Source organism: Leptinotarsa decemlineata, unplaced genomic scaffold (genome assembly GCF_025532065.1).
Source record: "Leptinotarsa decemlineata unplaced genomic scaffold, Ldec_3_MD MMD2_tig00000505_RagTag_RagTag, whole genome shotgun sequence".
In the NCBI taxonomy this organism is placed as follows: Eukaryota; Metazoa; Arthropoda; class Insecta; order Coleoptera; family Chrysomelidae; genus Leptinotarsa; species Leptinotarsa decemlineata.
Window position 1 is genome coordinate 19,226,520 of NW_027412549.1, and position 27,363 is coordinate 19,253,882.

The 27,363-nt window shown below is 36.3% G+C and overlaps 1 protein-coding gene and 1 long non-coding RNA gene across 2 annotated transcripts in view; one reads left to right on the plus strand and one right to left on the minus strand.

The window, feature by feature from the left end:
* LOC141481868 (uncharacterized) overlaps nt 1-26,870 on the plus strand; it is a 146,485-nt gene extending 119,615 nt beyond the window's left edge. Inside the window, exons 2-3 of the long non-coding RNA XR_012465222.1 lie at nt 20,512-20,569; nt 26,738-26,870. This is a non-coding gene — a long non-coding RNA (uncharacterized lncRNA). The remainder of the gene's footprint in view (nt 1-20,511; nt 20,570-26,737) is intronic.
* Nucleotides 2,853-27,005, minus strand: LOC111510912 (glucose dehydrogenase [FAD, quinone]). Its single transcript, XM_074174188.1, is given in 7 exon segments — nt 2,853-4,513; nt 7,572-7,875; nt 10,972-11,356; nt 16,846-17,289; nt 20,649-20,690; nt 20,693-20,889; nt 26,656-27,005. Coding segments are annotated over 7 exon segments (1,944 nt in total). The 3' UTR covers nt 2,853-4,291.
* Nucleotides 27,006-27,363: the final 358 nt, after the last annotated feature.

The following is a 27,363-nucleotide window of genomic DNA, read 5'->3' on the forward strand; positions in this document are numbered from 1 at the left end:
TTCACCTCCGTACACCACTGACAGAGAACGCATTAGGATAGAAAAGGATGAAATCCACCTTGCGAGTTTATGCGCCTATTTGGGTTTTAGAGTGGCCTGAGACCACAGTCCTTGCCGCAAGTAGCAATAAAGGTTGATGGTTTTTTAGTTGATGGCCAATTATTAGTTAAGTATGATAACGCAGTATTCGCATGATTGAAATTAAGTTTGTTTTTCAGCAGTCTGTATTGCATTTAATATCGGGTTTATTAAGGAAAGCTAGAAATACTTTTTTGAATTGAAGGGGTTATATTTTTAGGAGTGATTAATTTTTTGGGAAAGAAAATTTTTGGCTTTCTACTACTCCATCTGATACAAAAAAAGGGGAAGATTCTCTCATCCCTGTTTTTTTATCAGATGGAGTAGTAGAAAGCCAAAAACTTTCTTTCTCAAAAAATTAATCACTTCTAAAAATATAACCCCTTCAATTCAAATAAGATTCCTCTTGGCTGGGATTGAATCAAATAGGTGAATGAATGTCATTAAGATGTCATCGATGACATAAGCAGATCAAGCTTATTCCGTGACATTCAAAATCGTAATTCATGAATGAAGTGTGTGTATTTTCTATAATGTTATCCAATTTGGTACTGAAGAGCCTTAGGGCAAGTGTCTAAAGGCGAAACATCGGTGTATACCAGTGAGGTTGACAGTGTTCTATGTGAGTACAATTTATTACCATTCATTCAAAGTAGAACTCATGTGAATGATATCTGATTCTTATTCCACAACAAATGTTTGAAATACAAACTGAGTAGAGAAAAGTATCTTCTGTATAATTCAGTGTTCATATAGAAGTATATGTTTCGAAAGAATTATTTTCTTTCGTGTAATTCAATGTTTATATGAATGTAGCTGTTTCAGGAGGACTTTCTTTCAGTTTGTGTCTGAAAGTTACTTCTTTGCATGATCTACACATTCATGTATAGAGTTTCAAATTGATTACTTCCTTCCTTTCTTTGGAATATTCTCTCATCCCCTTTTTTTTGTATCAAATGGAGTAGTAGAAAGCCAAAAACTTTCTTTCCTAAAAATACTTATTCTGAAATTGTAATTTATTTGGGTTGAAGAATGAATTTCAGAATGAAAATTTTTTGGGAAATATTTATTAAGATGAATGATTCCAAACAAAAATATAATCACTACACTACAAGATTGTCGTTGAGACTGAGCTCCGATCGTCTTAAGGGTTTTGGTAAACTACTTCCCCGGATAATAAGAGGCTACTATGCTAATAGGAGGTTGTTTTCGATAAATCCTCAATCGCATGAAATAAGTATGTATTAATTGTTCTAGTTGTTGTAGTATCACAGTTGAAATTCATAAAGCATGGGATAATAAGTCAACAAGTTAACAAAAATTCCAAAATATTTATATTAACAAACAATAACAATAATAGAACATACAGGATAATTAAAATGTTGGTATACAAATGTATTCCATCATAATACTAACACCACATTGATTAAAATATGTACATGTAAATCAACAGAAAGTGTTTTTACAATACTAAAATTAATGACTATTTTCCACATTTGATCTATTCTAAAATTCCCATTAGAATCATGAACATTAACTGTTTCACAGTTTTTTCAAACATTTCATTTCCAATTTCATGTATCTTCAGGGTTCCCAAAATAATGTATATCTATAATATTTCATATCTTATCATCAAAATCCGTAACTGATCTTTTCTAAAAAAATAGGGTTATCAAAACTTATAAATAGTTGTGAAAATTACGATGTTTATAAATTAAGTGTTGGCAGTTCTTCAAAGATTTTTCATAAAATCCAACCTAATCACAGATATTCACAATGCAAACAGCACTTCATGCCCACTACTGAAGAAGATATTTGGTTCAATTTGAAATGAACATGAACCTAGCGTTGGTTGTTTGTCTCCCAACTGATAATGGAATACCCAAATACATGATTCTAGGATGAATTTTACCTCGGATATGCTTTCTCAAATGGATACAAAATGATTTCAAAAATAAAATATGCCGTTTGAATATTAGATTTGAAATCTGTAAAAAAATATATATCAAACTACTAAAATATTTATATGAGTTTTTTAAAAAGAGAATATTAGAAAAAAAGAACAGGAATGAACGAATCAGAAATGATATTTTCAAAAATGTCATTTCTGACATTACTGTTACGGATTACCATTTCCGTAACAGTGACAGAAGTAATTTATAAACAAAAAACATGTACCCCTAAAAACAAAGGTATACTAGTCCCAGATTTTTTTCTAAGTTGTAAACCTTCCTGGACAGTTTTCGATGGGCCACTCTATATACACTTGAAATAATTTCTCTTCTGGCAATTAGCATAGCACATTTGTTCACGGCTAACTTATTACGCCTGGTCCTAAGAATGGCATGATTGGATTATATTATAATTTTTAAGCGTCAACTCATGAAGATATGGCTCCCATAGTTAGGAATTTGCTACTAAACATTTAGAAAGCTCAATATAATTAATCTGTGTGATTGATGACTTGTTAAATATGACGAAATTCATGATTATTGTGATGAAATGAGTATAAACATTTTTTTTCAATTTCCACTAGGTATTTTATTTGTACGACCGGTTTCATGTTTTATCCGATTATCAAGTTTTAAACTTGACAATGGGGTAAAACCCGAAACCGGTCGTAGACATTAAATAATTATTTTGAATTAGATGAAAGTGTTTTTGTTCATTTCATTTAAAGTGTCAATGTAATCACTCAGCATTCGATTATTCTTATATTCATGGATCAGAGTGAGTAACCTTACCAACTGAAACAAGCACCATTAAATTTGGTGATATCAATTTGTGATATCAATTTTCTTCATTTATACTAGAGCTTTCGACTCGGTCGATATTTCTTTCTGATAAATTGAATAACCTTGGTGTCCGCGGCCCAATCAATGAGTGGATCGTGTCCTTCCTCGAACGAAGAAAGTTCATTGTTAAAATTGATGTCATCTCGGAGGAATTTGAAACAGATATTGGTACACCCCAGGGAACTGTACTCGGTCCTCTAATTTTCCTCATTTTCATTAACGACTTTCCCATTCACATATCTCAAGGAAGGGTGCTTATGAATGCAGATACTTCATCAGATACTTCATCTGCAGGACTATCTGAAAAGGTCAACACAATCCTAAGAGAGTTCATGGACTGGACGGAATATATAGAATTTTGTAGCAAACATAGAACATCTCTGCATATACCGCTCTCATTTGAAGTAGTGTCAATTGAGCCATCAATAATGGTGAAGTTCTTAGGAACACAATTCGACTGCAACCTATCATGGAACTCGCATGTCGATGTAGTGTGTGGCAAGTTTTAATGTGGTCACCACACTCCAAAACATGCTGGAACGGCAATGTCTGCTTAAAGTTTACTATGCACTGGAGTACACCGCTATTTCAGAAAGGATCGTTGTGTGGGGTCAAGCGTCCGAACTACAAAGAGTGTTTGCGTTGCAAAAACGTATTATTAGCCGTATTTTCTGCTTATCTCATAGAACATCATGCAGAGACACCTTTAAAAGTAATACAATTCTCAAGGTGCCCTCTATTTATATATTTAAACTTTTGAATCACGTTTTCAGTAACCTAAACAGCTTTAGAAGGCATTGCGATATTCACATGTATGACACCAGAAACAAAAGAAATATCCTAACGAAGCAAATTTGTCACTCCATGCAAAAAAAGCTCCAGTGAATACTGCAATTCGTCTATTCAACATTCTGCCCCTCGAATTGAGAGAAAGCAGACGTCGGGATATCTTCAAACGCAAATTGAAGGAAGTACTGGCCGAAGGATGCTTTTACTCCTTCCGTGAATTCGAACTTTTTTATGGTTAGTGCATCACTGAAATACCCCCCGATTCAAATTCGGTTCTTGATTCGATGTTTCATAACATTCAAGAATGTAATTTTCTTTAAACTATTATTTATGTTCGCCATTTTAATTGTACATATCCATCAGACACAATTTAATTTGTGAACTTGTGAACTAATCCGATCTATTTCTTGTTAATAGGATATGGATGCAATAAATTTGAATTTGAGTTTCCTAGAACCACGCCTTACTAAAAATAATGACTCATTAAATATTAGACTACAGATTTGTTTACTCCGAAATGATGTTTCTATAAAGTTATCGTCATTTCTTTGACTCTTTGATTTCAAATCGATACTCAACGTAGCGTAAACACAAAAATGGCTCTCTGAAAATCTTATCAAATGGAGCAACTATGTCAGTGTTTCATTGCAATACGGTTTTTCTTGTAACTTCATATTATAATTCACTGAAATGTCTCTTCTTCTTTTTCTCGTAGTCGGGGTCAGCCAGTAACTTTTCACCAAGTCCGCTCCCTTTTCTCCTATCATGATGACAGGTGCGTTGATGTTGCCATTTGTTATGAAGGGCATTATGGAAGCGTCTATAACTCTTAGTCCTGATATCCCGTACACCTGAAAATAAAAAGAAATGCAAATGTGGGACAACCCAAGATTTTTTTGAGGTGAACTTTCTAAAGAGTGGCGCAAACACCCAGTCGTTAATGGCATGAATATTTATGGATTTCTGGCTAAATCTTCCAGGATTGGCTCACTCCACCCTTCGAAGCTTGATACCAAACAGTTATTAGACCGCAGTAAGGATGAACTACGATGTCAAACAGGCCTTCTTACAGGTCACTGTCATCTGAATCATCATATGAAGAGACTTGGACTGTCAAATCAGGTTTTTAGAGTTTGGCAGAGCCAAACCTGAAAGACCACTCACCATAACTAATTGGCTTCGTTGAGAAACTAGGTCAATTTGGTCGAGTGGGAATAGGTGTGAGGTCCAATAAACCTTTGTGGATTGCGGTGGAGGGTCGATTTCAACCCACCTACTTTTGACTCAACCCAACCTTGGTTCGCTAAATCAGAAGCTGGATGAGAATTTGACACCGCTCTTGAAGGAGATTATCAATTAGGAAAAATTAGCCATTTCGATATAGACATTTCAGTTGAAAAATAAGTAGTAGCGAGACACAATTTGACATTTTAAAACACGAATGGATAGAGTGAGAGGGTTAAACATTAGGAAATGATCCAAATGGATGATAGAATAGTTCTAGTCATCTCATAATGATGCCAACTTGGTTAGCGAAACGCGCGTCGGGTGTGAGTATTTTGTTCAGGTGTGGGAAAAGTGGTTTTGAGTGGATTAATTCCACCTCAGAGGTTTCAATTATATATCTCAAGTAGGGAGTATTTTTTGATCGAGTCAATTGATTTTTTGAAATGAGGTTAAATCGCTTTGAAAGTGTATGTTAGTCATGAAATTGAAATAGAGTGTTTTTTCTTTATAAAACATCAACGATTACCTTACTCTGGATATAAAATTGATTTTGGATCCACAAGGATTACTAATGGACTCTTCATTCTTGAACCCAACTAGACTGGGCGACTTCGCCTTTTGTTTTCTGATTTATAAGACCTGTTGTTTTGATAATAATGACAATTGTTATTTCAAAAACAATATTGGTCACTAGTATCTGTATCTGAAGAGTAGAGAGGCTGAATGTAGGCCCACAGCACTTAGGCCACATGTGACCCATTGTACATCCTCCCGAGGAGTTGTTCTCCTAGGTCATCGTCCATCCTGTCCTTTCCAGGAAGGTGGAAAGATCACTGGGAGTCATCTCCTTTATATCGGCAGGTGTAGGTCGAGATTCTCTTATTGACGATAATGTGTCCACTAGCCCCATATTATGGAGGTGTTTTCTTAGTTGACAGCGGCCAGTCAGAAATTCTACTGTTAAGCGTAGATTTTTCCCAGTCATCGCCAGATATTTCTTCGGCGCCAGCTTCCCAGGGTCGCCCAGGGGGATCCTGGCAAGATTGCACCCTTTGATTCCATCCCATCTCTTTAGAGATTGAGCATGGGTGTAACGTTCGGCTAGTTCCGCAATTGTCGAAGTCATCAGGCCAAAGGTGCCACTGGGTCCTGAAATTCTTAGTCTAGCCGCTTTCTTGACTAAAGAGTCGGCAATGTGATTACGTTTACTCCTGTCGTGTCCTTTAACCCACCTCAGGATAATGTAATTATCTACCGAGGCTTTGGCTAAATCTTGGTGGTACTCTAGTACTAGCCCTCAGGTAACACGATGTCTGTTCAAGGCTGACAGAGCTTGTCTACTGTCAGTGTAGTTCTGTTTGAACCACTCTGGTATTTTTTCCCATTCCTCACTCAATCCTTAGGCTTAATGATCTGGAGTACACTCCACATCCTGAGCCTTCTTTGGTTTTGGATCCTCAAGGATTACTGATGGACTCTTCATTCCTGAAGTTATTCCATACTCTATTGAACCCAACTAGGCTAGGAGACTTCGCCTTTTGTTTTCTGATTTATTAGACCTGTTGTTTAGATTATAATGACAATTCTCATTTCAAAAACAATATTGGTCACCAGTAAACAACGCTTAAAATTCTAAAATGTAACTGATGAGTTAAACAATATGTATGAACAAGAAAGCTACTGAAAACACTTACCCTGGCCAGAAAAAAAACGATGTCTTTTGACGCGCGTTTCGCTAAGCAATCTAGCATCATCAGGAGATGACTGAAATGCGTGGGACAGAATTGCTCCCAGTTCGCTGTTTTCACAAGCCGCATGAGGGTATGGCAATGGGAAATATAGACGAACCATTTCTTAACAAGAGTGTGAAAAGAGTTTTATTAGGTATGGGATCTTCGTTACCGCGGTAATTAAAAAAAAACTATCAACATCACCTTTACTCTTGATTGACTCGACCTTTTTTCGGTTTCGGATCAGTTGGAAGGACACATTCTGAAGCTTATTGCGTAATTTGCATGTCAAATTCGTATACCCATGTCTCTTCACCAGTTACAAGGCGTTTCATGAATGTAGGGTCAGAATTGACCATGTTTTCATCGAACTAGCACTAGTCGAGCGGTAAAGCGTTTCATTTCTAGAAATCGTTTGAAATGGTACCAACTGCTTCGTGAGACGTGAATATTTTATCATCTTGCTTTCTCAGTCTCGAATGACGATTTTCAGATATAGAGTTCAGTTGATAGCCGATGAGAGCGAGGCAAATCTTCGTCTATATCCCGACCGCTTCCAAATTCAATGTACCACTCATAGGCACGTGTTTTGTAGTGCAAAATTTAGGACGTGGGTGTCCCACGACTTGGACGATCGACAGAAACTGTCACGTTTCGTTCCAATTACTAGCTGTGAATATGAGTGCTGTATCGTCCGCATATGATATGAGATGACCCCCAAAATTGTTGATGGAACATATACTATTAATGTAAACAAGAAATAGTATGGGACCTAAAACTGTTCCCTGTGGTACTCCTGTTTTAACTTTCATTGCTTCACTCAGGCTATTATCAACTTTGACCTTTTGTGTCCTACGTGATAGATAGTCTTCCAAAATATCGTATGTTGGGCCACGGAAAAAACATTGAAACATAATTTTTGCAATACTTGGCTTTTTAGTAGACTACTTACCCTTAACTGCGGATCCACCACCGCATAGGGATCACTTTCTGGTCCCATTTTTGCTGTACACGAATAATGGTAGATAGACAATGTGTACTGTCGAATGTAGCAGTTCCAGTATTCATCAGTGAACTGTGGCAGATGCTTACATTTCGGTACTGGTACGGAATGGAACCGCGCGCCGAATCTCTTCAGAGCCTCCGTTTGTCCAAAAGCGACTGCCGCCTTCGTACCTTCTCGAAGTACGTTCACGTCGTGTGGATGTGTCAAGTAGTTGTGGTAAAGAAGTGGATATTCCAAAGGGTTGTTGGACCTAGAATTGGTAATGAATGTAGGAAGACCAAGCTGAACTATTTAGTTTGAACAGTTTAGTTTGATCTTCCTTTTGAAGATGATCACTTGGTGATCTAAAATTGTGTGGAGGTGTTAAAATAACATTTTGGTGTTGGAATGAAACTCCAGTAATATTCATTACTACACCAAAGTTGCCAAACAGTGCATCACAAGTCATTGCAAATGTTACATGTTTTTATTGAATTGCGTTTGACAGTCTTATACTTCTCTTTCTAGAGAGTTTCTGATTTTGAATTTTTTTTATGAGGTAGATGAATTATTTCAAACAGGTTTATCGAGGGTACAATGTCCTAGTATTATCATTTCCATCACCGATGGTTAAGGATTTCGCGGCTGGTTTGAAGGCCGTGGATTTTTGGAATTTCTTCCTAGAGCAAGTCGTCTATAAAGGAGTCACTTTCTGGTCAACTCTGGTAAGCAGTCAATCAAATGAAGAGAATTAGTCGAATATTCCACTTACGAGGTGATAGTTCTATGAGGATGCCAAAGCCTATCCTGTGAGTAAACGTAATACAACCACTTGTATTTGAAGAATTTATGGGCTGCGATGATAAACCACGGTGATAAGGATAGTAAATATGGTGAAAACTGGTACTACGAAACGTTTTGTCTACTACTATAGTAAACATCATCAGTGTATCTGCGTTGATAAGACGAAGGTTAGGTTACATCTCGAAGTCAGTATATTGACTTGTGAACATCGTCAATTGCACAAATCAATCTGATGCAGTGTACAACAGACTGCTGGTGTACACTGGAAGTCACACCATTCTGGGAATGACCTCTGACAATATGCCTCCAACTGTCAACTACGAACTGCCTTATACAGTGCTATTTCCGAGTAGAGAGGACGGGGTCCTCCGGAAAAAGGAAATTGAGCGCAAATAGATGTTGGTTCACAGATGGATCAAAAACACCTTCAGATTCTGGTGCAGGTGTTTTCAGTCGCAGACTAAGGACAGAGAAAATCCTGTCTAGGGACTTCTGTGATTTTATTCTACCGGAAATTTATGCTATTGAAGTGTGTGCGGAGAGACTGGTAGAATCCAACCTCATACACAAGTCAATAAAAATATTCTCGGACGGTCAAGTGGCGTTTGGAAGCTCTTGGCTCCTGCCGAGCAACGTCTAAATTGGTAGAAAATTACCATAAACGACTCTCCTCAGTTGAAGCCAATGAGGAAGCCAATGAGGCTGCTGACTTCCTTGCAAAGGAGGGTGCTGCAAGCAACTTCATCGGACCAGAATCAGACTAAACGAATATTGAACACTTTGGATTTAGGGTTTCTGGCAAAAACTTCCAGGATTGGGTCACTCCAAGGCGTTCATTCACTCTTCGACGCTTGAAACCAAACAGTTCGTTAAGAAACTGATTTCATTTGGTTGAGTTGGTGTAAGCCACAATAAACCTTTGCAAGTTGCGGTGGAGGGTCGAATAGACCACCTAACCTAACACAACCTCAGCAAAGAGTGAACGAACTAGATACTAGAAATTCCATTCCACCACGACTTACCAGCCCGGTTTTGTTCAGTTCCAGTGCAACAGAAGCAATGATCGGCACCATAAGGACCTTTCGCTGCCGTGACGTTAAAAAGTTATGTAAAAGTAACGAGTTTTATACTCCGAAATGAAGCACTACAGCGGGTTTGTCATGAGAACAAAGGAATGTTTTAAAAATATTTGGTTTCACGCGACATGCTTTTCACATAATGGATGGTATATCGGATCCAACTTGAAAAGAAAAATTCCAGTTTTCAACATATAATAGGGGAGCCCACGATACAAAAAGGGGATTTACTCGAGCGTCATAGAGACATATTAGGTTGCAAAGCTTAGATGATGAGAAAAAAAAAATGTTATACAATATACCATTTCATGTAAAAAAATACTGTTGCATGGACATACTCGAGCGCGTCAGATATTGATAGCATCAATGTCCTACGTATTTTTAATAATGTTCGTATGTTAATCTGATCGTTTACATAATGCTGGGGGTTGTACGTAAGAGTTGAAAGTGAAAAAAAAATGTAATCGAGCGCGTCAGATTTTCCAAGATGGTGTTAAGTGCAACAAAAAAAGCTCTCATTCAATAATCTGACGATTTCGATCTGACGCAAACTCGCGGCCATTATCATAATGTGCAAAAAAAATTCGCGATTTTGAAATACTCAAGCGCGTATATATATATATATATATATATATATATGCAAATAAATAAGCGTATGTTTTTTAAGTAGAATACTTGTATTTATAAGAAAATAATTTTTTAAATTATCAAAGAAATTTAATTTTTCATAATCATCTGATTAATTAATCATCATCTTTATTTTCATTATGAATGAGTCTCTGTGATCAGCTGTGATGGCGTCATGGCAATGGAGAAAAAGTGGAAGAGGAATAGAAACTTGGAGAGGGAAATATAGGTAGGTATCACATAGCTGCACGCATTAAACTTCATCGACGAATTTTTGTTATTTCGGCTTGCGGAAATCGTCAGATTATATATTTTTCGTTATCCTTGAATTATTTCCTTCAAAATAAAAAAAAAAGTTACGCTCGAGAATGTCGAAATGACGTTATTTTTTTTACATTTCTGTCCTCCCATTTCTTTACGTCAGTCTCAAATTGTCAGGTTACTAGAATATACTCTTTTCAGCATGTAATTAACTCACCCTACCTTAATCTGACGCGCTCGAGAATTTCAGATGATCAATTTTTTTTTACTAATCTGATCCTTTATTCTTTACGGGCGGCCGTATATATGGGGCTCATATTTGGTGGAGGTATTTAACCGGTACAAGGTATCCCCTGGTATATTAATCTGCCGCGCTTTAGTAAATCCCGAAATCCCTTCTTGGGCTTCCCTATTAATACATTAACCGGGAAAAAGTAACACAAAAAGGGAGATATAATGAACGAAGCTGATCAAAGCGGTCAACGGATGAGTTCCTGTATCATATTTTGAGGATGTACTGGCAACTAAAAGATAAAGGAGATAGCGACACTAGCTGAGACTCTTGGAGATTCAAAATAAATCAGAGAATTCGTACAAACCTCAGCTTGATTTCTCCTCTACTCTTCGGCCTTAACATCATTGCGAAAATGCCGAATGTGTCTCTGAAATTTATACTCTCGTACACCTCCTTATAAAATTCGTCGGATAATCCGTGAGCTTTCTTCACTTGCGTTCCCCCATCAGCCGGTGTTGTCGTGCTGGTGAGCATGAACTCCATATCGGGCCAATCATCAGATCTGTTTGCGTACTTCGTGGGAATGAATCCTACTGTTTCCAGGCCGATCGATGAAGTCAAAGGACCATCTTCCTTCACGGCATATCGTAGGGCTGTGTTCAGGTTGACTAGTCTATTGATGACCAAGCTAATGGGATGGTCTATGAGGAAGGTAACAACGCTTGATATGTGGTCTTGGAGGTTTTGACCTGCAATAATGGCAATCAAGTATTTCATGAATATCTCTGGAAAATAGTTAGAGAATTTATGAATACCAGTGTGTTAGTTGCAGAGAATTCGAATGAAAATTTTATACGATTTACTACCTAATTTCGAAAATGACATATTGAATGTGAAATCACTGTTTTGCTATTGTAACATTTCAATATGTAGATAGGATTTCGAAATTTCATGGAATCGTCTCATATTTAAAAAAAAGAATACATCACGTCACCTATGGAGGAGAAAAATCTGAAATGGTTTTGCCTGGGCCAAGGATCCAACCTTGGCCCATTGCTTTTTTTAATTTTCATAAATGACCTACCGAAAAGAATGTCATTGGACTGTTTGCTATATGCTGACGATTTCAAAATGCTCAGAAATATTATAGACCTAAATGACTATTTAGAACTCCAGAAGACATAGATAAAATATCTAATTGGTCCAGAAATAATGAATTACCTTTTGACATTTCTAAATGCAAAGTTATGACATTCAGTCGACATAAGATTCCACATCACTTTATATATATAATCACAGAATACAGTTTCAGAAAGACTTCAAGAAATACGTGTTTTTCCAAATTGACCTGAAATTCAACCGGCATATTCAAAATATTACTGATGAGCTAATAAAAGACTAGGTTTTTTAAAACGTACCACTTACGAATTCAAAAACATAAACAGGATAAAATATTTGTTCAATACAATTATTCGAAGTAAACTAGAATATGCGAGTATTGAATGGGAATCAAACCAAAAAAAATCAAAGCAGATTCTAGAAACGACACAAAATGAATTTTTGAAATATTTGTATTTAAAAAATAAGGAAATTTGCAAGGATTCATATCATATGGACCGATCAGAGATGAATTTCACATAGAATTACTGGAAAACAGAAGAGTCTTGGAAAAATTTTGAATGGCCATGTAAAATAGCATTTTTCTCACCAGTCAAATCTGTTTGTATGTTTCGCTGCCAGGTATTCGCCGCGACAAACTACTTTTCATATCAATCAACATAAATCCCACATTGGCAGAATTTGCTCAATGTATAATAAATACGCAAATATCATTAGGTTTGTTTGAAGGTGATTGACAATGTTTCGTGATGAATTTCACTAGTTCGGACTTCCATTGTCTACTATATAAAATGATTTGAAATCCCTGAAACAAGTAAAAAAGAATAATTAAAAAAAAAAAAAAAAAAAGAATAGTTGAAAATAACAATTATATTAAGCAACAATAAACCTGAAATGAAATGATAGTGAAGTAACCTACAAGTAAAAATATAATAAGTGAATAAATAAAAATCAAAGGAATGCAAAAAGAAAATAATAAAAAAATAAAAAAGTGTAGAGATTCCAAGTCACGTTAGTTCACGACGTTTCGATTGTTGGTATCTACAATCGTCTTCGGGTGATGACTGGACTAGTCCAGTCATCACCCGAAGACTCTACACTCTACACTTTTTTATTTTTTTATTATTTTTTTTTGCATTCCTTCAATTTTAATTTTTTCACTTATTATATTTTTACTTGTAGGTTACTTCACTATCATTTCATTTCAGGTTTATTGTTGCTTAATATAATTGTTATTTTCAACTATTCTTTTTTTTTTAATTATTCTTTTTTACTTGTTTCAGGGATTTCAAATCATTTTATATAGTAGACAATGGAAATCCGAACTAGTGAAATTCATCATTAGGTTTGGTATCTTCGAGGTATCATATTCAAAACACAAATTTAACCTACGAGAGGTTATGAATTCCTGATTCTGCTGACGAGTGTGAATTTACCCCTATAGTTTACTTGTTCACTACTGCGTTTATATTCGCTCACTTGGTTTTTCTTTAAGTCTTTTACTGTTTAAGTCTTTTAGTCTTTTTGTTGTTTCAAAACTGTACTTGTAGATGATAAGAAACATATAACTAGGCTCTACCTGTTTGTTTCGAAATAAATAAATAAAAAATAAATAAATAAATACTGCGATATGACAGCTGTCATATTGCATTCGAAATGGTTTTCATTCTCTCTCGAATCCAGCTTTAATAGTAAAATAGCCTAATCAGTATTTTTATTTCATGTCCTTTCATTCAATTTTTGAGCATATCGTGTATTTTCATTTTCAACTTTAATTTCAAAAAATATCAATGGGAGCCGCTAATGACGATGTTTCAATGTGAAATTCTTCCATTTACTATATTGTGTAGCAATCCTGTGAATGATGTTTGATTGATGTCTGAATAACGAATGTTTGGAGTACAAACTGTATAGATAAAGGTAGATAAGTAGTCGTTTCGAGAGAGCTTTTAGTTCCAGTTTTTATCTAAAAGTTACTTCTTTGCATGATTTATACATCTTTGTGAAGAGTTCATTTTGAAATTGTTTGCTTTCTTCCTTTCTTTGGAAGATCCCCACATTTTTGTATGAAGATGGAAGAGGAGAAATCCGAAACTTTTCTCATCCAAAAATGAATCTTAACTGGAAATATATTCCTCTCAATTTGAACAACACACTTCGTTTTATTTCAATTTAAAGATGGAAAGCGCTTAATAAAAGACCCGTTATTTGGTTGGTGACGGCTTTTTTTTCAGTTTTTGTTTTGATAAGGTAATATTTCAACATTTAAATATTTATTCTTATAATGGAAATGATATTTTATTTTGAGTATATTGACTTCCGATTGCATTAGTATTGCATCAGTAGCAGACAGCATTGGCCAGCAGAAGAGGTTCGATTCTACTCCTAATCACTGTATTAAGCGAATGTCGAAGTTCTGCTTCACCCAGCATACTCCCCAACCTATCGTCAAGCGACTACCATCTTTCTAGCACTTGGCAACAGTGCACTGATTTGAATGACGCTCATATTTTGATCAAATTAAATGACTACTGTTCAATATAGATTCAAGAAAATGGACAAAGCTGTGCAGGAATCGACGGCTATCCATCGTATTTTGTTAAAAACTGTGCAGTCAGTTTATGCCACCCACTCTGTAAACTTTTCAATACATCTATTCAGTCTGGTATCTTCCCAAAGATTTGGAAAACGGCTCTTCTCGTCCCGATATATAAAAACTCAGGCAGTAGAAATCTAGTCAATAACTATCGGGGTATAAGTAAACTCTCTATTTTCAGTAAGGTATTTGAAAGCATAGTTTATGATTCACTATTTTATAGTTTAAAGACCTCACTCTGTGACATTCAACATGGTTTCTTCGCTAAACGTTCCATCGAAACAAATTTAGTCATTTACACTGAATATATCTCGAGTACACTGGACAGTCATGAACAAGTTGATTCACTGTATACTGATTTCAGCAAGGCTTTTGACAAGGTTGATCATAACATACTCATGTCGAAACTTGCTGGAATTGGTGTAAAAGGCGATCTTCTTAGGTGGCTGTCCTCTTATGTATTTAATCGTAGTCAACTTGTTAGCATCAATGGATTCAAGTCGACGCCCTTCGTGGTTACCTCAGGGGTACCTCAGGGCACACACCTGGGTCCACTGTTGTTTTTAGTATTCATAAATAACATACAGTCTTGTTTCCTTTATTCTAATATTTTGTTATATGCAGACGACTTGAAAATATTTAAAAAATTACCTCCATAAGAGACTGTTTAAAAATTCAGGAAGACCTTGCTAGATTTGTAATATATTGTGATATGAATAAGCTGAAACTCAACGTGAAAAAGTGTACATGTATTTCGTTTTATAGAAATCATTCACCTATATTGTTTCAGTATTTGTTGAATAGTATTGCATTAAATAAAGTAGAATATATCAAGGACCTTGGAGTATACTTTGACACAAAATTGAATTTCAATCGCCATGTTGAATATGTCATAAATAGAAGCAACAGAACACTAGGTCTCTTCAATAGAATGTGCAGAGACTTCAACAACGAAGCCGCTATTAAAACTATCTATTATGCATTTGTTTATAGCAAGTTGAATTTCGCTAGCATTATATGAAATCCTTGCTATAATACATTCAAATTGCGTTTAGAACGACTGTAAAATAGGTTTGTTAGACATCTTCATTACCGAATCACTAATGTCTATGTAACTCACGGTATTAATCAAATCCGTAACTATTATAACATTCAGCCTCTAGAACAACGGAGAATCACTTCGGATCTAGTGTTTGGCTATAAAATTTTAACGAATCTTATTGACTCGCCTGAGTTGATAGCAATGATGTCCTTTCATGTACCCCAGAGAAACACAAGGAATAAATATTTATTAGCTACTTCCACATATAACACCAATGTGGGGAAAAACTCTCCAATAAATAGAATTACAGACTCATTCAACAGATACTGTTCCAATTTGGACGTTTTCTCCATGTCCTTACAAATGTATAAGAATAACATAAGGAAAATATTCAATTTTTAATCATTTATGTTTTAGATTAAGCATTTAGATCATTTACCTGTTGAACGCCAGTTTTGTTAGCACAATCTGTATTTTAGTGGATACTTGTTTGGGTTCTTTTACCTGTCCCGAATTTAGAATAAATAAAAAAACCAGTAGTCGCGCCGGGAAGAAATTTGGAAAGTTTAAAGAGTGATACAGGTTCACAGTACTAGTTGCAAATTGGTAGCAAATTGCCAAAAACGACTCTTCTCTATAGGAAGACTCAACAGATTGTCTCTGGACTGGATTCTTGGCTATACTGACATGGAAGGCAATGAAGCTGCTGACTCTCTTGCAGAGGAGGGTGCTGCAAGCGACTTCATTGAACCAGAACCTGTCATTGACATCGCTTTGGGCTTTGCCAAACAAACACTGAACATCTGGATGGCAAGAAGAGTATGGACTTCTAGCAGAATCTTTCAGGATTGACTCACTCCAAGGCGTTTATTCACCCTTCGAAGCTTGATTCCAAATAGTTGTTGGACTACAGTACGCATGAACTACGATGTCTAACAGGCCTTCTTACAGATCACTGTCATTTGAATCATCATATTCAGAGACTTGGACTGTCGGAAGACAATGTGTGTCGCCTCTGTCTGGAAAATGATGAAACAGCAGAGCATATACTTTGTGCTTGCCCCGCTGGGGACCGAATCGGGTTCTTTGAGTTCGGCAGATCCGTACTCTCACCATCTGACATGAAAGACCACTCACCATACAAACTAATCGGCTTCGATAAGGAGCTGGGTGTGAATAGGTGTGAGCCACAATAAACCCTTGTGAGTTGCGGTGGAGGTCGAATAGAATAGACTAGTTGTTTCATCGGAACAGTGTCAGGAAAAATATATTTTGGAAAAATTGTTATATTTGATAGTCACTTTTTCATCTTTCAAATATTTCCATTCCATTTTGATTGAATTACCTTTGTTGATTGTTTTATTCGAAACAATGAGAATCTCAATGTATACTGATAACAATTTTCTTTTTTCATCTGTTCATTCAAATCTTTCAAGGTCACTTCTATTTTTTTTATATAAAAGTAAAAGTAAAATACTCACCAACCCCTGGAGAGTCATGAATGACCCTTATCCCTTTCTCCTCTAGATGTTTCCTCGGTCCAATTCCACTCAACATCAGCAAATGGGGAGAATTTATGGCACCAGCTGAAAGTATCACTTCTTTTTTCACCAACACAGTATGTTTCTGTCCATCTTTTATGAATTCAACTCCGTAAGCTCTTCTGGAAGTGGGGTCTATGAGCACCTTGGTCACATGCGAGTACATGGAAATGTGCAAATTCTTCCTTAGTCTAATAGGGCGTAGGAAGGCTTTGGCAGTGCTACATCGGGCTCCCCGCCTCATGGTGTATTGGTACAGTGCAAATCCTGTTTGTTTCTCACCATTGACGTCACGTATGTCGTAGCCCATTTCTTGGCCGGCTTCTAAGAAGCCAATGCCGAGAGGGGTATTGTAAGGGCTGTCTTGAACAGTTTGGTAACCACCTGAAGATAGAAAACGGGTTGAAAGATCATACATCTTTTTCAAACAGAGACATGTTGAAACACCAAATAGTATAAATATTACGGGTAATGCTAGAAGATGGAGTAAACCTAGGTTTACCCGGGTTGACTTAGAATTACCCAAGTTTTTTGGGTAAAGTCCGAAAAATAAGTAGAATAAATTTCAATTCGAGCTTTACCCATACTCACTTAGGCACAAAGTCTAGGTCCCGGCGCACTTATATAGGTTAGGTTTAGCGATTGTTTAAATTAAACTTTTAAATATTCTCAAGGTTAGGTTAGATAAATTAGGTTAGGTTATTTAGGTTACGTTAGTTAATTGTGCTTTTAAACATTCTTATTTACATCTTAGGTTCATTAACAAAAGCGCGCTGGGACCTTAACTAGGCAAACCTTGCTTTCAGGAGGTCAAGGTTATAAAATGTGTAATTGCAAAACAGAATATTTTACAAAGAAGTGTTCTAGCAAAGCTCCAGAAAAATGTTTCAATTAAAAATGCCACAGTTGCCACAAATGCCAATTTCAATAACATTGATCGGTAGTAGTTTCGTGAACTAATTGTCATACAAAATTTCAATATGTTTGTGATATCAAATGTATCGTGTTCCTGCTCGCTATATGTTTATGATTTTCAAGCAGTTGTGGTCGCCTTTGTGAATTTTATTAATAATAACAGTTTAAAATGTCCTTTGATTTCAATTTCATCAATTAACTAGAATAATTTTCAACATAACCTAATCTAACCTAACCTAACCTACCCAATCGGTATTGGATAGACCTAGGTGAGAATGGGTGAATCCCGAATTGAAATTCATTTTACTTATCATTCGGACTTAACCCAAAACGATTGGATAGTACTAAGACAACCCGGGTAAACCCATCTTCCAGCTCTAACCGTAACATGAACACAATATTCTGATGTGACAACTATACTAAAGCAACGTAAAGTGATAAAAGTACTGAAAGAATAGTATGCCATCAAAACTTATTTTCAGAGTGGAACAAGTATTATTTGTCTATTCTTCGAAAGATATTTTTCCATGGAGGAGTCAATGCTTCTTTCTGTTTTTTAGGTGAACGCTGTATGTTCAATAAATAAGGTAAATTTTGATCTTTCTCAAAAAATATTTATTTATTCATCAATTTTATCAGTTTCACCTTTTGGTATGTTCCTGAGGTCTCTCAGCGATTTGGTTTTTCCTCCACAATCGTCACAAAACGCCGTCTCCTCATGGGTCTCTTCAATTTTAGGAATAAAAAAGCGATACAGGGGGGCAAATCTGGTAAATACAGTGGCTGGTTTTTGGTCAAAAAAACACGAACAAGCAGTGGTGAGTGGGCAAGTGCATTTTCATGATGTGAAGGCCATGAATTGTTCTTCCACAATACGGGACCTTTTTCTCGTATTGTTTCTCACAAGGTAACTTCAAGATAATTCTCCTTATTGACCAGACGACCATGGGGCTAGAGCTCCCGATGCAGTACACCACGGTAATCAAAGAGTAAGCAAAACCTTGACATTGGTCCTTTTTTGGTCTTGGCTGTCCTGGGCGTTTTCATAGGGACGATTGGACTTTGCTTTCGATGTCATAACCATGTACCCATGATTCGTCACCAATTGTGACCCTTTCAAGCAAATGTCCATCGCCATAGACGTAATTCAACAATTCCTGAGCAATGCTCATGCGTCCGTTTTTTGGTCAAAATTCAGCAATTCTGAAACGAACTTTGCTGCCACACGCTTCATGCCCGGAATTTATGGAAAACTTGCAGCCAACCGATATGCTGACATCCTCAGCAACTTCTCTTATAAGTGATTGGATGATATTACATAACAATTTCCTTCAATTTCCTTCCTTCACATCTTCCCGACCTTCTGTAAACCAATTGTAAACTTTTCCTGACTGGGAGTACAATCACTGTCAGCCACTGTCAACATTCTAAGTTTATTTGAGTACTGAATTTCAGTTTTTTCACAAAATTTGATGCAAATTCTTTGATTCATTTTTGTCGATAGTAGAAAATCGCCGAATACGCAAAACACTTCCATTTTTTATGCACTCACTAACAAACCGAACATAGTAAACAGGTGAAACTGTGAACATATGTTCTAGACGAGTGTACCAACATAAAAAAAAATTAAAATCGCTGATGGGATGTACATAGCCCCCGAAATTTGAACATTCACCTTATTTTTTGAACAGACCTCGTATATGATGTAAGAACAACTTCTAGAGATTTCTTTTGGCACAAACCAAACCCGAGAATATTCTGAAATCAACTGGTAATCATACAATTAAATGGAGTGAAACTCCAAGAATCCGCATAAATTTTCTCAGCAGATAATGAATGTATTTCAAATAGCTCAGTGAAAATGGATTGTACCTGGTTGCCATTACTAGGCAAGAGGGTGAAAACGAAATTATGAACCTGAACTAAATCCGCAGAAAACATGTATGCTATCGAATATGACATCTGAACATTTCATTCTTTGGACATGTATCAAAGCAAATATATTTATTTGCAATTGAGGCTTTGATCAAATGTGAATTTTTTTGGGTTTTGAAAACGGGAAAGAATTATTTTCCGAAACGTTAGCCATACAAAGAAAGCTAATATAGAAATTTCATTGTACCCATTGATTCTTCAATTTGTCTGCAAAATTTATAAATACAACAAGTTACTGACTAATTGAACTCTTCAGTGATTTATATTCAGCAGATTCTCTATTGATTTAACTTTATTTTTCGAATTTTTTGAAATAGAAACTTTCAGACAATACGCAAATGATATAATTTGGTTCGAAGTAATTTTTCTTCTAACCCACATCATAATCAACTTCCATTATATATTTCTTTATATTTATATTTCTACATTTCAAACTCGTTGTTTATATTCTATTTCTTTTTTGATATCATTATTTTTCAACAAACTCATCCGAATATTGTGTCCCCAATATTTTTCAACACTCAATGATTTCTTTTTGCTTGTGTGTCAAATCTGTTGACACTTATCATTTATCAATGTGAACATTTTTAATGGTTAGTGGGATCGATAGTTAACTAATAAATATTATTTGAATGCTATAAACTATTCTACAGTAGATTATCCAATTTTTTGTGATCGAGTTGTGCAAAAATTCATTCAAGTTAAATGAAACTCGAAAATATTTGCAATTTCTATAAATTTCTTTTTCTCTTCCAGGTGAGTCATTTCAGTGTCGAATGAAACTAATTGGACCGTTGGGATAAGAAAAAAATTGGTATGTATATAAAATGACAATATGTGTATCACACAAAATCTCTTGTGCTATATGTTTAAATTTGTATAACAGGAATTACCTGTGGAATGATATCTTCTGTTCTTGGCTAAATATGGATTTCACTTTTTTTGAAATACGGTAGAACTTCTTCATACGACCACCCTTCGTTTCCATAATCTGCCCATCTGTTGAAATCTCTTTTGTTGCCTCTAATGTACAACATTGTATTCAGCACGCTGGATCCACCTAAAACTTTTCCTCTCGTCCAACTGCATCTGTTCTCTACCATTGCTTGACAAGCTGTTTCTTGTGGTTCCGTTCTATAAGGAATGAATATTTCTGATGATGAATCGAAAATCATTAACCTAATTTATATAAAATTCAGATCTCATACCTAATTCTACATACAGTGTGACACAATTAAGATGAAGATACCCCTGTATTTCAGTCAATTTTGGAAGCAGAGATTTGATTTTTGGTACAGGCGTAGACCTTCACGGGCCGGAATTTTCACAATACGTAATTCGAGTAACAGTCTTAAACCCAGCCAACTGCGATGCCGCGAAAAGGGCAAATTACCGATATTTTGCTTCACGTTGGATATACCGAAATAAGTTTTATGAAAAAATTGTTTAGAAATTAATTTTGACCCTACATACTGAATTTCAACCCAAAATTCCAAATTTGATTCTGTTACCTGCGACTTCGCCCGCATAGGAGGTTTGTCACATTAAGTTTCGTGACAGACTATTTTAAATTAATAGAGTAGATGAACAACACCGATTCTGGTCCACTTGGGAGTGGGGGGAAACGTCATCGAAATCGACGCAGGATGGAACGAGTATCGTAGCGATTTAACCGTGGAACTCCGCCCCTCGGCCCCCTTGGTACTTCACCTAACCTATCAGGCCCCCTAGTACTCCGCATCACCGCTCAGGCCCTCTTGCGACTCTGCCTCACCCCTCGGCCCCCTTGTCACGTTCCAGTCACGTGATTTTAATTAAAAAAAGTTTATAGTTATGAGATTCGAACCTGGCTCGTCCGCGTGGTAGACATTGTCCTTAGCCTCTACACCAACGTAAGATATTGAAGTTAACTGCGAATGTTGGGTATTTATAGCGTTAGTTTTGTCGGGACCGAAATTGACTCATTCATTATACTTGACAGCATTTTTTTTTATTTCCGTAGAATGTAATCGTCATTATCTTGTTGAAGATAGGAAAATATACTAAGATTTGGGAAATAATTAATATTTCATGTAAAGATGTGTATGTGTGTGTAAGAGCGAGAAACGCGTGTGACGTAATCGATGCAAAGAGATGGAAATGATATCGAGATTTACCGGTTGCTAGTGCAAGCAGCTGTTGCCAGTTGTACAATAAATCATTGTTTATAGGGCAATGTAGCGTTGCCGGTTTGAAAATCAAGCGTGAACTACTCGACGAAAATTGGAAGCGCGAAAATGATATATTTTATAATAATGAATCAGATTTTTAAAAAAATATGACAACTTAACCTGCGATCCGTCATCGTGACAAGGGGGCCGAGGGGTGAGGCAGAGTCGCAAGAGGGCCTGAGCGGTGATGTGGAGTACTAGGGGGGCCGATAGGTTAGGTGGAGTAGCAAGGGGGCCGAGGAGCGGAGTTCCACGCTTAAATCGCTACGATACTCGTTCCATCCTGCGTCGATTTCGATGACGTTTCCCCCCACTCCCAAGTGGGCCAGAATCGGTGTTGTTCATCTACTTAAAAGACACGATATTTTTTCATCAACCTCAAACTTCAGGTTTACAATTTCAAAACTGACGAACTTCAATGCAATCTTGGAACCCCTATTTTCCCCCTTTGTGGTGGAAATTTCTGATTCCCTTTCTCGATTCTTATTTACGCTATACAAAGAACCTACCCGCATATACGGGTGTGAAGTTATTCACATCCACAAAGTACACTGAGAAAAAAATATCGAATTATTATTTTTAATATATTCATCCAATTTTGGCCTCCTCAGATGGCCTGGAAAACCATGACGTGAAGTTTTTTCTGTGGAATAGATCATCAGGAATAACATGTCTAAATATTGTAGGTGTACAGAGTTGATTATTCATGTTACAAAATTTTTAATATTTCCACCCTATTTTCACTCCTTCAGACGGCCTGGAAAATTATGACGTAAGTTTTTTCTGTCGAATAGATCATCAGGAATGACATGTCTTAATATTGTAGGTGTACAAAGTCGATTTTTCATTTATTTAAATATTTCCACCCTTTCGGACAGTTTAATAAACTAGAACTGGTCTTTTTTTCACTAAACCAGTCAATAAGCGCATCATATTGAAAAATGCTAGGTGTACAGAGTCGGTAAATGAAAAAATAATAATTCGATTTTTGTTTCTCAGTGTACTTTGTGGATGTGGATAACTTCACACCCGTCCCGCATATTTCAAGATTCTAGATCCAGGAGTTTTGGCTGTACGTTTGATATAACAGCGGGCAACAGCTAGTAATCTATATTTATTATTTATACTTCAAAAATAGAGTAACTAACAAAATATTCCAACTGCAGTAAGTAATGAATAGCTTCGAGAATTAAATTATGTTGCCTATGAAGATATTCCCAAAAATAACACAACCATCAACGACGTCTACCCTCACACGTCTGCCCACGTTCGGGTTGCGTTCTCAGCGATGCGCTTCATTGCTCAAACTCTACCTCTGCGCATCGTCACCGTCGTCTTATAGTAGACGCGACGCGTAATGGGTTACTGGGTTGCGTCAAGTTAATCTTATCATAATAACTTTCAAACGATTTGTCCAAATTACTTAGTGTAAAAGACAAAGTTTATGTATATTAAATACTTAAAACGAAAATTGTATCAATTTTGATAACAATTTGACAGATATTCTGAAATGTTCATTATGAAAATAGTATATAATTCAATTGAATTTATGGGCCAGTATTTTGCTTCTAGTGTGTACCACATAAAATATAAATATATGCCATCACGGACTTTCATTTAGAACTATTCAAGATAAACAATCTTACGGTACATTATCTGCATGTAACTCCAATGGTATAGGCAGCGCACGCCAAGATAGCTCTCAGGGATAAAGAAATTGTCCGACTTACTAAATACTTATCGTTAAATTATGACCAATCACAAAAAACCTTTGTTAATTATAGGCAATATATCATTCTGATGTATGATTTGTATGTATGTAAAATTTATAGATGTAGGTGAGTTAATCGAATTTAGTCTCCTGTACTAGCCTGGCCAATAAGGAGTTCAATATTTTGCCTGAAAATTTCTAATTACCTCTAAGATGTGAGAGTGCCATTATAAATGTACGGGCTAATAATTCTACTCCTAAAAACACCTGCCCACACACTAAATCAAAATTTTCTTCGACTTCTCTGCTCCACAATAGAATGAGGATTTTGTTGTACCCTAGTTTAAGAATTGTAGCGAATAAATAGCGATATCTCATTTGAAAAAAAAATTTTTTTACACCGTTAAATTCCACGTAAAAATATGTTTTGGAAATGTTTTCATAGGAACAAGAAATTTTTGACAAGAAAAAAGTTACGGCAAATTTTCGAAAATGCATTTTAGAAAAACATGCTGTAATTCAAAAACGATGATAGATATCGATATGTGGTATGTCACAAAATTCAACCCTCAGATCATCAATTTTCATCTATCTAGTTTGGAAAGAGGAGTTTCTTTTCAAAAATATTGAAAAAGGTGTTTACAGTTTTAGAGTTTTTATAACAGAAATTCCAAAACAGTCATTAGTGTTAAAACAGACTTAAATCTTGGATGGTACCACCCAAGAAGAATTTCATTTTCAGTGTCACTTTTTTCTGAGTTTGGAAGGCCGTTGATTTTTGTACGTTTTCCTGACGTTTCGCCTACGCAAGTGGCTAGCTTTTTCAGAGGTTTATGTATCCTGAGAAAGCTAGCTACTCACGCCAGCGAAACGTCAAGAAGAAATTCCAAAAATCCACCGCCATCAAACCCGAAAAATAGTAATACTGAAACCCTCGGCCTCGAAAGCCTTAACCATTTATCAGTTTCTTACATATCGAGTGGTCCAACGAAAAGTATGCACCTTGCTTTTCCCCTTTTTTTGTAACTTAACGCAAAAATGCTCGGACAGGTCAATTTTGCTTTTGAGGGGGACACATTTTAGGTGTATTTTTCTACCTGTGACTTCAACCCCCTAGCGAGGGTGAGTAACAACCCTAAAATTTTAAATGAAAAGTGGGGTCGAATGATATACTATTTGAAAGGACACAAAATTCTCTTTCCAATGATACCTATTTTGTTGTATTTACTTGAATAGTTATAAAAAAGCAAGAACATTTACTCGAAATTTTTGGTGTTAATGAAAATGCGGAAAAAAACGGCATTTTTATCACTACTACATTCCTCAATTTCTCTCGTGCGTTTTTTGGTTCAAATAACAACAGCAGATAAGTGTACAAAAAGAATTAAGGCAAACGTTCATTGATTCAGTTCGGTTGCTTTTGAAATTATTTCAACTTTACTGTAAAAATGGTTTATTCCATTCATGAACGAGTTGAAATTATTAAACTTTATTATCAACATAATAGTTGTGCTAGACTTACTTCTCGCCTCTTCAATAACAGTCATCCCGGGAAAAATGTGAATGATTGGTACGTTGCCAAGTTAGTCCAAAAGTTTGTCGATACCGGATCTGTCTGTAATGTGAAACACTAGCCACGGAAACCGATCAGAAATGAAGCAGTGGAATTCGCTGTTTTGGGACATGTTGAATTGGATCATACTAAAAGTACCCGTCAGCTTGCTGCAGCCTCAGGTGTCTCCCGTTCGTCCATAATACGGATATTAAACCCTTTAAATTTCATTCGTACAAAATTAAATTAGTATAGGAACTCAATGAAGATGATCCTGATAGAAGGCTGCAATTTTGTGAACAACTGAGCCAGCTGTTAATTGATGATCCGCACCTATCATTCAAGACGTGCTTTTCCGATGAGACTACATTTTTTTTTGAATGGAGCTGTGAATAGGCAGCATAATTGCCGTTACTGGGATTACAGTAACCCACATTTATTCCGAGGGTCCATACCCAGTACCCTCAAAAAATCAATGTCTGGTGTGGCATATTAGGTAGGGCCACTTTTTATTCCTGGGAATTTAACTGGTGAGGTCTACCTGAACATGCTTGAAGATACAATTGATCCTCTCATAACAGAAATAATTGAAAATGACCAAAATCATAATGATGATCGGCTTCATTTCCAGCAAGATGGAGCACCTCCTCACTATGTTGCTCCGGTAACAGAGTTTTTAGATGACCGGTTTCCTGGACGGTGGATAGGAAGGAGAGGTCCCATCGAATGGCCTGCCAGGTCACCTGATTTATCGTCTTTAGACTTTTTCCTTTGTGGGGACACTTGAAAAATAAATGTTTTGCTACCCAGCCCGAGTCCATAGAAGATCTTCGCCAACGAATTACAGCAGAGTGCAGAAGTATAACACCTGATATGCTACAGAATGTTGGGAATAGATTTGAACAAAATCTGTATTATTGTATGGAAGCAAATGGGTCACATTTTCAGCACTTGCGGAAGTAGGATTCTACTAAGTCAGTTACACATTTCAAAGTACTGGGTTGTAGTTGCTTTTCTTCATAACACCTACATGTTTGAGTGTAATACAACAAATTAGGTATCATTGGAAAGATAATTTTGTGCCCTTTCAAATGATATATCACTCGAACCCACTTTCCATTTAAAATTTTAGGGTTGTTACTCACCCTCCCAAGGGGGTTGAAGGCACAGGTAGAAAAATACATCTAAAATGTGCCCCCCTCAAAAGCAAAATTGACCTGTCCGAGCATTTTTGCGTTAAGTTACAAAAAAAAGATAAAAGCATGGTGCATACTTTTCGTTGGACAACTCTGTATATATTTCCATTATTGAAGACATTTTCATACTTGTCTTGAGACCATCAATGAGAATTTATAATGTGAATCGTTAATAATACTTTTTCATTCTACGTTATCCGATCCATGATTAGAAAATGAGTTTATACTTACTTGTAACCCCAATCAACCTTGCTTTTGTGTAAATACAGACTCAATATGGGTACGTCAGTAATTTCCGTTTCATGTCCCCCAGCTTCCAGTAGGAGCACCTTCCATCCGGCAATTTCGGTCAGACGATTCGCAAGGACCGATCCAGCAGAACCTCCACCGACGATGATAAAATCATAAGAAGAATCAACTTGTTTGCGATCGACTGGCCTATTTTCGGGGTCGAATTGGTCGTAGTGGAAGTATGTCACCGCAGCTATGAGAAACGGCAATATTGCTATTTTACCAACGCCAATCAAAGCGACGCCAGCTTTGACAGCTGTCAAAATCGTGGATAAGGCAATCACGGCCATTTGGACTTCCGTTCAAATTTCGTATTGATTTATAGATGACTAATAAATATCTTCTTATATTTTATCCTGAAGCTGACTCACAAGCTGTCTACGGTTATTTTATTTTCAATCATCACTTTTTTTTTCAATTTGTTACGTTAAAATCGAACTGTGTATTCAATTTTTTGTTATTTAGCGAGCAGGAATGGAGAAATTATGACTAGATTCGTTTCTTGGTATATATTTGGTAGCACAGGAGAAAATACTAGGTGGTTCATCTTTGATTGGCTCCTAGAAAAATAAAGAATTAAATTAGGAAGGGAGTTATTCCATGTCGAAAAAATACATCACATACAAAATTATAAACGAAGAGTTTTCA